The sequence below is a fragment of the Callorhinus ursinus genome, unplaced genomic scaffold, assembly GCF_003265705.2.
Source record: "Callorhinus ursinus isolate GAN/ISIS: 27379988/994484 unplaced genomic scaffold, GSC_fseal_2.0 scaffold26, whole genome shotgun sequence".
NCBI classification, from domain to species: domain Eukaryota; kingdom Metazoa; phylum Chordata; class Mammalia; order Carnivora; family Otariidae; genus Callorhinus; species Callorhinus ursinus.
Genome location: NW_027397088.1, coordinates 6,808,428 through 6,818,339, shown reverse-complemented (window position 1 = coordinate 6,818,339; position 9,912 = coordinate 6,808,428). Strand labels below are relative to the sequence as shown.

The 9,912-nt window shown below is 52.5% G+C and overlaps 1 protein-coding gene across 2 annotated transcripts; it reads left to right on the top strand.

Moving 5' to 3' along the window:
• The first annotated feature begins 254 nt into the window (after window positions 1-254).
• NRN1 (neuritin 1) lies at window positions 255-9,372 on the top strand. 2 transcript variants are annotated; one of them, XM_025891100.2, is made up of 3 exons: window positions 255-507; window positions 4,679-4,823; window positions 8,141-9,357. In XM_025891100.2, the coding sequence occupies exons 1-3, from the start codon at window positions 453-455 to the stop codon at window positions 8,367-8,369; spliced, it is 429 nt and encodes a 142-aa protein (XP_025746885.1). In that variant the 5' UTR covers window positions 255-452; the 3' UTR covers window positions 8,370-9,357. The 2 variants fall into 2 exon arrangements, with proteins under 2 accessions (XP_025746885.1, XP_073733648.1); XM_073877547.1 differs by lacking the exon at window positions 255-507 and adding an exon at window positions 3,073-3,235 and having other exon boundaries at window positions 8,141-9,372.
• The last annotated feature ends 540 nt before the right edge of the window (window positions 9,373-9,912 follow it).

Sequence of the window (9,912 nt, the reverse complement as noted above, 5' to 3'; positions counted from 1 at the left end):
GCGGGGACGGGGAAGTGGTCACCTCCGGGAGGCGAGAATTCGTTTGAATAGCACATTAATTGGAGATATCTGATTAATTCCAGCTTCTGATGACTATAAATGGCGATTCTCTACCAAGGTGTCTTTATTTAAAAAAAAAAAAAATCATTCCGTGTCATCCCCCACGTCAGGCCTGCTCGTGGGCGTGAGGCTGTACTTCCTCCGCCCCCTCCTAATGGAGTGAACCATTCCCAGCTCTTCCCCCCTCTCTCTCTCAGCCTCTCTCTCTCTCTCTCTTTCTCTCTCTCTCTTCCTCGCTCCCTCTCTTTCTCTCCTCCCTCTGCCTTCCCCGTGCATAAAGTCTCCGTCGCTCTTGGAACTTGTTGGCAATGCCTATTTTTCAGCTTTCCCCCGCGTTCTCTAAACTAACTATTTAAAGGTCTGCGGTCGCAAATGGTTTGACTAAACGTAGGATGGGACTTAAGTTGAACGGCAGATATATTTCACTGATCCTCGCGGTGCAAATAGGTAAGTGGCCGCCGGGCCGGGCTTGCGGATGGTGGCTGGCGGTAGCCGGCCAGGTCCGAGGCGCCGAGGGGGACCGGCTGGCCCGTGGCTGCCGGGGGGTGCGGAGAAGCCGGCAAACCCCCAAGGGTGGGGGCATCGGCTCCTAGGGACTCGCGCGTCCCGAGTTGGTTTTTCTTAAAAAAAAGAGAGAGAGAGACTCCAAACGTTCGCCAGGAAATGTATGCAGCTGGACGTTTCCAGGAGGGGGCTTTCCCCCCCTTTTTTCCCCCAAAGCGCACGTCCATTTTTGCTTCCCTTTCTCGGGTTAGACCAGGTTTTCTGCGCTCTGGGGCAATGCATTGGCCCCTGCGATACAGCAAGGTATTATTTTGAAGGGTCGAAAGGTGAATGCAGGAACAAGATGGCTAGGCAGCTAGAATGGAAAGTTTATGTGCAGAAAGCAAAGATATTTCGGGGCTCAGACTGCTGCATTTAGAACTTTGTCATTCTCCCGCCCCCTACCCCCCCATATCCTAGCTGCAGCGTTTGCACTGGGCACCGCAGACCCGGCTGGGGTGCAAATTGGGAATGATAGGGAACCCCAGAGTACATATTTAAATATGCTTATCATTGAGGAGGTTGAATTCAGCCAACTATACGTGGATATAATTTTCTATGAATATATGCCTGTTCCTTTCCACATAGGCATCCGAATTATTTATATAGAAAAGGGTTAAGAAGTGTTTGCAATATGTCACGTCCGGGGTTTGTAATTTTTGTTTGTTTGGGGTTAATTATGACGGATTTATTTAGTCCCCATTTTATGTTAAGGAATGTTGAGTCCTAGTTACACTGTTTTGGGGCTTTTAAAAGTTCACGTTTTTCCATACAGAATGAGGAAGACGTGATGAAAGGCAGCACTAGAAACCCCACTTCTTCGATGCAGGTTGGAGCATTAATTAACCTGACCTAAAAGTGAAAGTGAAGTAGATTATTAATAGAATGGACAAGAGAAAAAATAGAAACTCTTCAAAGGGGTTTTCTGGAGACCAAGGGAATTGTTGCCTCCTATCATTTCAGGTTGTAGCATTCTTTACAGACAAACCCTTGCAGTATTTGGATAGGAGGATGCTTTAGGGAATGGGGCAGCAGAAAATGCATAATATTTTTCTCCATGAGAAATGTGGAGGAAATAGGGTTTGGAGTTATCTGTACATTAAAATGGATTCTATGCAGTGTTGTTGGTGTTTTTTTTTTTTAATGCATTTGACATGATTTTGTGTATGTGATTTTTTTGCATGAACATTACGGGGATTTTAGACTGTGTGCAGGATGTTGGCGTTTTCCTTTAATTCTAAGAAATGACTTGATATTTTGAGTTTGGTTCTTTTGAATCTTTGACATTAGTGAAAAGAGATTCAATAAAATTAAAAAATTATAATTGCAGCAAATCCCTTAAATGTGGGAAGTAAGTGAATGTGGCATTTTGTAATTAGCCTGCAAATTTTTAGAGAGCAAGAGACAGCAGTTATTTTTGATATAGGGATTTTAAGTGGAGCAGGTCTGGGGTTCTGTTTTCCTGGAGGGAAATAACCTTACTTTGGAGGGGTGTTAAAAACCAGAGAAAGAGAGAGATTGTGCATGCCGGATAGCTTGGAACACATTAACCTCGACCGGAAAATGACCATTTGTTGGTTGTGGAATTGAAATTGAGCATGTTTGTTCCCGAATGTCTGCCCTTTCCCGCACGAGAGCCTCAATCTTTAATTCATAGCTGGGAGCTGTCCCAAATCATTGACATTTGGCAACAAAAGTGGGGGTTGGGAAGGGACGAGGATGGAGAGGGTGGTGAACGCAAATGAAGACACGCGGGAGGAAGTTTGAAATGAATGAGAGGTCGAACGAATGAATGAACGGATGGAAAAGGCACAAGACGCGGACACCGGAGAGGAGAGGGAAGGAGCCCAGGTCGCCCGCCCGAGCCTCGCTGAAGCCGGGTTCAGGAAGGACAGCGAGGGTCGCACGGGCTGTGACCTGCTCGGATGCATGAGCTTCAAAACACGTCCCGCGCGCAAGCTCCCGTCCTCCCACAGCGAACTAGAGACGAAGCAGTTATAGTTGCAAAAACAAAACAAAACAAAAACCTCAGAAATTTTCACGACTTCTTCTTTTACACACGCATTCACTCACACATGCGCGGTGTGGAGGGTCTTCTCCTCCAGCAGCGCCCGCAAAGATAACGTGACAGGAGCGCTTCCCGCCCCCGGCAAGCCCCAATTCCTCCTTTTCCCCCTTTAAAATATTGTCAGTGAGTCTTAGGGACTACTTTTTCGCCACTGAGTTTTGGGGGTGGGGGTAAAGGGTAAGGAGAGACGCGGAGCTGGGTGGGGGAGGGGAAGAGGGACTCTATTTTATTACTTCGTTTTGGCGCTGCAAAGCTGCATTTGTGGCATGCATTATGGAGGAGGGTGTGTAGTGTTCATTTCATTGTGACCGCATTGTAGTAGAACAAAGATTCGTTTATTCTACCTCAGTGTTCTATTTGATACTGCAGTCGCAAGGGCTTTTAATATTTCTCGGGGATGGGGGGGAGGGAGATTCATGAAGGTTTACGTATCTGCCCGAGCGGAGGTCGAAGTTAACCTTAGTCCCATCCCCGGCGCTTCCCGTTCCGGATTAGAAAGCGCAAGGCCCGCCTCGCTCTTCCTGCAGCAATTTGCAAACGGGGAGCTCTCTGAGGCTGCTGCAGGTTCGGTCACCTTCCCTCTTGTCTGCGTCTGGCCCGGCTCTCGGGGACCAGCGGCTGGGGGTGGTGGGGGCAGCGAGGTGTATGGTCCTCTTCGGAGAGATTCACATACAAGCCCTGGAGGCCAGAACACGGCCCAGGAAGGAGCCAGCGCTCTCGGTCGCGGGTACTGGAGGCCGATTTCCATTCTGAGAAGATTCGCCCCTTCCCTCTGCTCCCCTAGCCCCAACCGCGAGGATCAAAGGTTCTTGAGCCCCTCCTGGCCCCACGGCGTGCTTTTGGCCGAGCGCCAGGGAACGTTTAGCCTGTTTCTTTGGCCTTGGGGTGGAGAGAAATGGCCTTGGCAACGGCAGTCCGGCGCCGTGGGGTTTGACCGCCCGAGGCCAGGAGAGAGGACTTCGGTGCAGCTTGGGTTACCTCCCTCCTCCCTTTCCGCTCCTCCCCTGGTCCCGGCGGCTATCCCGCCCCGCCTCGCCCCCTGGAGGGAACCCGGAGCTAGAGGCCTAGAGCCCAGGGCGACGGCCACCTGGGCCCTTCAGGGTTGGGGCCTGTAGAGAAAAGGTCCCACCCGCCGCAGGCGGATTGGTGGCTGGCTTTTCGGGGTGTGTGGGGAGCTGAGCCGCTGACAGAGTTTCACGGATTTGGCCCCCGCGGAGGTAACCCGGGGTCACCCGTGCCAACACAGCCGTGACTCTGCCCGGCCCTGAGTGCCCCGACCACCCGTCACCCCCGCCCAGTCTCGGACACCAAGGCTGCTCTTTCGCCAGTGGGGTGGGGAGGCTGCGTGCGAGGATCGCGCTGGGAACACATACTCCACGGTAGGCAATCAGTTTCATAATGAAACAATCCATTTCGATGGCTGCTGCTGGCTTCCGGAGACTTTATTAATTTAGTCGTTCAGCAGTGTTTGCTGAGCACCCCGCCAAGCACCGGGAGCCGGCCCGAGGCTTTCTCGCACGACATGGCCTGAGGTTCAGCTGCGTGGCCCCTCGCTTTCCCGCCTCCTCACCCCTTCCTGGCCCCCGCACTCTGCTGTCGTTACTCCCTCTATCACCTCAGAAATGCAAGATCGCACTTCGAGAGCCAGCACGGACTTGCTGGGGAAGTGTTGGGAAACGAAGGAGGGAGTGAGGAGAAAGAGAGAAATAAAAGAGACGGGGGAGGTGAGAAGAGGGGGCGATGGAAACAGAAAAAGATGCAGAGCGAGATGCGGGAGGGGGCTGCAGGAAAGGAATGGACTCGCCTCCCCCTCCCGCACCGGCTCACACGCAGACGGTCGGCACAAGTCTGTAGTTGGGGGCGGGTCAGTCCCTCTTGGGCCACATCTTGCCTTCACCTTTAACACTGGGGGCCCGCGAGGCTGGGCGTCGCGTCCGGGGCTGGCGGGCTGCGGGGCTGCAGGGCAGGGTCGCGACGCTGCTGACCGGTGTCCCCTCCTCCCCGCAGCGTACCTGGTGCAGGCCGTGAGAGCAGCGGGCAAGTGCGATGCGGTCTTTAAGGGCTTTTCGGACTGTTTGCTCAAGCTGGGCGACAGCATGGCCAACTACCCGCAGGGCCTGGACGACAAGACGAACATCAAGACCGTGTGCACGTAAGTGTCCTCTTTGGCCTGCTGGGTTTCTGTTCTGGGGGGCGCTGCTGAGGTCGGTGAGGGCTTGCCTGCGGGCCTACGCTCTGAATTCCTCGCCAGCGCGAATCAGTGCGTGCTGGGCTTTGTACCCTCGCCCTCAGGCCTCGGCCAGGGTCTGCACTGCCCAAGGGGATCCTGTGGCCTGAGATGGGCAGAGGAGGATCCTCCCACGCGGGAGCCAGGTCCAGTCCTGCGCATCCTCACCCGCACCCACGGAGGCGCGGGCACTCAGCGTGCTGGAACCAGGAGTGAGGGGCAGAGAGAACTGCTAGCAGTTCCTCGCTCTACTTTGAGGCAGTCTTCATCATTCTTTTTTCTTTTTTTTTTTTTCTGCGTGAATAAGTGGACTGCTGTGTACTCTCCGAAGAACAGTTGGTTTTGGTTTGAGGAGCGTTTTAGGAAATACTAGGTTTGCATAAAGGAAAAGTCGAAGTCACTGGCTTGTTTTGTCCATTTCCCCTGATAAAATCCCCTTGCACTACACACCAAGAACATTCGGGGGTAGGCAAGGGAACGCGGGTCCCTCTTTCTCTTTCTAAGAGAGAGGTTGAAAGAATATTTTGTTTTGTGCCAATGATTTTTCCCAAGAAAAATATGTCCTGGGCATCCACTGACCATCTCTGCTGAGTTTGTGGCAGATTAGAGGCTTGGGATAGCCACCCCCCTTCCCCCCCTTCCTCTCTGCATTCTGCTTGGTATCCCTAGGCCATGGCAGCTAAGGGCTAGGAAGGAGTTCCTGGCCAGGTAGAGTGGCTTTTCCCAGAGCTTGGCTGAAAAGCACTGCTCCCACTAGCAAAGGAGGTAACTAGCAGAGAGCCCTACTGTAGTAGACCAGCGACATTTTAGCTGCTGCGGACCTTAGAAGTACCTCCATCCTCTGCAACACACACACACACACACAGACTTCTTTTATTTTACTTCATTTTATTTTTCACAAAGAGCTGCAACTCCCACCACTCACCCAGTAATGGCCCTTACCAAAAAGCCAAGGCCAGAGGTGTTCCTTGTTCCCCATAGGTTGATGAAACCATATTCTGCACCATCCTTTGTATACAGTGGAGTCCTTGTTCTCTCCCTGATTCCTGGGGAGGGGGCGTTTATTTGTTTAGATAATGAGTAATTAAATGGGGGTCAATTTTGCCACACACTTTCCTAAATACCCCGGTGTCCACCAAAAGCCACAGCAGTAGGTAGCTGGTACCTTCCTATCAGAAAAGGGACAAAAGGCTGGATCTGGGTTGCATATCCACCTACTTTAATTCCAAATGTCTGATGATAGGTAAGAATGTATCTATATGAAGCTTGACAAAAGGTTAGATATTGATCAGCTCCCAAATCTTCTATTATTTGCCAGAATTCAGCTATTCCAAGTTTTTTAAATTTTTTTAGCAGGACTTGGTCCTGGAGGATAGAAGTGAGGAGGACCCCGTGCCGCCCCCCCCCCCCAGAGGCTGCAGGCCCCTGCTGGGTCTGGGCTCCCACTTCATTAATGGTACTGTTGCTCAACATCCTGCTGAAGCCCATCGTCTCTCAGTTCCATGTGGATATCTGTCCTTTTTCACCATATTCCTCTTCCGGGAGGGTCCTGTCCCCATCTGGGCATGCATAAAGAAGGAAGAGATTTAGATATCCTTTGGGAGGTGCAGGGACAGCAGAGAGCTGTCCCTCCACCTCTTAGTTTCTCTAAATCTTGCTGTTTATTATGAAATGAGGAACCTGGAAGCCCTGTGCTGCAGGCTTCCCAGTCCTCATAAGTTAGAGACTAACAAAGGTCGTTAGAAAAAAGCCAGAGCTCAAGGCAATCCAACAAGCATTTATATCTTTGCTATTAGCCAGAGGATGGGGTGGGTGTGGAAACAGGGATAAATCAAACATGGTGCTTGCCTTCAACGTACTTACAGTCCCGGCTAGCGAGCAGAAGGGAGAGGTAGGAGAAAATACAACCAGATTGCGTGGAGGGCGGTCGCTAGTGACCTGGCGCTAAAGGCCCGGGGGAAGTCAGAGCCAGCCCGGAGTTACCGAGACGCACAGATCGACCCAGCACCGAAAGGAGACAGCGCCCCAGGAATCGATCACGGGTTGGAATTATATTTAGTCTCGGGATCTATTTCGGGTTTTCGGAAGAAAGGGGGACAATAAAAAAGGACAGGTTGGTTGAAGGTTGTGGGGGCGGGGCTAGGAGCTGAGCCCAGGGGGAGGGAGTGGCTGAGGAAGAAGGCGCGGGGCTCCGGGAAGAGGCGAGGCAGCGAGGACTAGGAGCGGAGTCCCTGGAAGGCTGGCAGCGGTGGGCGCCGCGGTGGCACCGGAGTCCCGGCCTGGGGGGCTGCACACTACACCTGGAAGGCCATGGGGAGGAGGCTTCATGGGTTCCAAGTCCACGAAGGACTCTGGAGGGAGAGAAGAGGAGGGACCGAGCGCGCAGGGCCGGGAGCACTGAGATTTGCAAAGCAGAAGGTGGCTACAGAGCTGGCCCCAGGGCACCGACACTCACCGACTCGGGGAGGAGAGAGGCAGGCAGGAGTCTCCGGACCGAATCTGAGCCGGGGGGGGGGGGGAAGGGGCTGTGAAGAGCGAGGCCAGGGGCCACGGAGGGCCGAAGAGGAGGGGGAGAGGAGGAGGAAGAGGAAGTGAGGAACCGAACAGAGGAAAACCGAGGGGAGGGAAAAGGAGGAAGACAAAGAAGGGAAGAGGAAAGGATGGGAAAATTGGAGGACGGGAAACAAAAGGAAGGGAGGAGGGAGAGTGCGGGCAAAGGCGAGAGAGTACCGCAGCGAGGAGGGGGGTGGGACACGGAAGGGACGAGGGGGAGGAGAAAGTGAGAAGCCAAGAGGGGAGGGCCGTGCTCTGAGCAAGTAACCCATCTTGCAAGCTAAGAGGCATTAATGGGCGGCAGCTTGCAAGGCTTAGCACTGTTTTCCTAGCTTTCCCCGAGGAGGACGAGCAATCTGTTTGCGCAGACCGAGGTGCCAGCGCCGCGCAGCGGGTGCGGCCCGGCTCCCGACTGCCGGGCCCCCGCCCTGGAGCGGGAAAGAGAAACCAGACGCCGCCGGGGGCGGCCTCTGCCCTCGGACGACGGCTTCCAGGGAGGGCCGAGGTCTGGCGAGGGCCAACCTAGCTGGACCCCCGCGCCAGGCGGGTGGAGAGGAGGTGGGGGTGGCTACCGGAGAGGTTTGCGAAGGCCGCGGGGTGGGGGGGGGGGAGGCGCAGGGGTGCAGGCCCGGATCCTCCCCGCGCTCAAAGTCAACCTGCTTCTTCCGTTTTGTTCTGTTCCTCGCCAGATACTGGGAGGATTTCCACAGCTGCACGGTCACAGCCCTTACGGATTGCCAGGAAGGGGCGAAAGATATGTGGGATAAACTGAGAAAAGAATCCAAAAACCTCAACATCCAAGGCAGCTTATTCGAACTCTGCGGCAGCGGCAACGGGGCGGCGGGGTCCCTGCTCCCGGCGCTCCCCGTGCTCCTGGTGTCTCTCTCGGCAGCTTTAGCGACTTGGCTTTCCTTCTGAGCGCGGGGCCGGCTCCCCCCGCGCGCCCACCCACACTCACTCCATGCTCCCGGAAATCGAGAGGAAGATCCATTCGTTCTTTGGGGACGTTGTGATTCTCTGTGATGCTGAAAACACTCATGTAGGATTGTGGGAAATCCTGATTCTCCTTTTGATTTCGTTTGATTTCTTGTGTTTTATTTGCCAAATGTTACCAATCAGTGAGCAAGCAAGCACAGCCAAAATCGGACCTCAGCTTTAGTCCGTCTTCACACAAAAATAAGAAAACGGCAAACCCACCCCATTTTTTTTTATTTTTAATTTTTACTTTTGGCACAAGAATCTCAGGAACGGCCCTGGGCCACCTACTATATTAATCATGTTAATACATGACAAATGATGGGCTCCTCCTAATAAGAAAGAGAGGAGAAGGCCAGGGGAATGAATTCAAGAGAGATGTCCACGAGGAAAGCATATGGTGAATAACTCACGCTCACGTCTTTCTTCCACAGTATCTTGTTTTGATCATTTCCACTGCACATTTCTCCTCGAGGAAAGTGAAAGGACAGATTGTTGGCTTTGTGGTTTAAGGATAGGAGGGAGAGAGGGAAGGGATTGAGGAAATCTCGGGTGTCTAGGTAAAGGTTTCCAGAAGAATCGCTGCTAAAGTCACTGAGAGGTTAAGCTTTACCTGCTGTTGTCGATGCATCTTTCCAAGTCCACTGCCTTTATTTTCCCTCTTGTTTTAGCTGTTACACATACAGTAATACCTGAATATCCAACGGTATAGATCACAAGGGGGGGTGTTAAATGTTAATCTAAAATATAGTTAAAAAAGATTTTGACATAAAAGAGCCTTGATTTTAAAAAAAAAGAGAGAGATGTAATTTAAAAAGTTTATTATAAATTAAATCAGCAAAAAAAGATTTGCTACAAAGTATAGAGAAGTATAAAATAAAAGTTATTGTTTGAAATGGGGGTGTCGTTTGTTTCCTGCCCCAAGCCTGCTTTCTTGGCCCAGTGCCCGGGTTACCCGTAGGGGCATGTGATGCCAGAGGATACATGCACCTGTTCGCAAGCCAGTTGATAACCTACCAACTTCAAGCAGACCCTCTTCAACTAGGTCATTTTGCCACTTTTCCGAAATTCTGTTTACTTAAAGAAAGAGGAAGTTGTATTTTTAATAAATAAAAAGCAGAGATCTTTTCTAGGTGAGGTTTCCGGGAATTGGGGTTTCGCGAGAAAACACACGCAGACCCAAGGCCAGTGCCCAGCCTGAAGCCCCCGCCCCAGGCGGGTCGGAGCCCTAACCACGATCCGTGCAGGCCGACTCCTAACCACAATTCGCCTCTTCCTCTGCGGTGGCGGGAGGCAGCTTGCGAACGAACCGCCATTAAGGGCTCTAGCAGAGGGGCCAAGGAGAGGCTGTGGTCCCTGGCAGGGATCAGGTGAATCCTTTCATAATTAATAAGACAGCTCAGCTGAAATGGCTAGGAGACGGGGCCCCATTGATCTGGCAGTCAGCTGCTTCCACCTCTCCTATTTATAGGCTCCGCATGGCCTT

Bases quoted from the DNA above. Each gene is read 5' to 3' on its own strand.
- NRN1 (XM_073877547.1), top strand. From the start codon at position 3,088: ATGAAGGTTTACGTATCTGCCCGAGCGGAGGTCGAAGTTAACCTTAGT. The intron at 3,236-4,678 runs GTTCGGTCACCT...TCCTCCCCGCAG, and splicing joins GCTCTCTGAGGCTGCTGCAG to CGTACCTGGTGCAGGCCGTG. The intron at 4,824-8,140 runs GTAAGTGTCCTC...GTTCCTCGCCAG, and splicing joins AACATCAAGACCGTGTGCAC to ATACTGGGAGGATTTCCACA.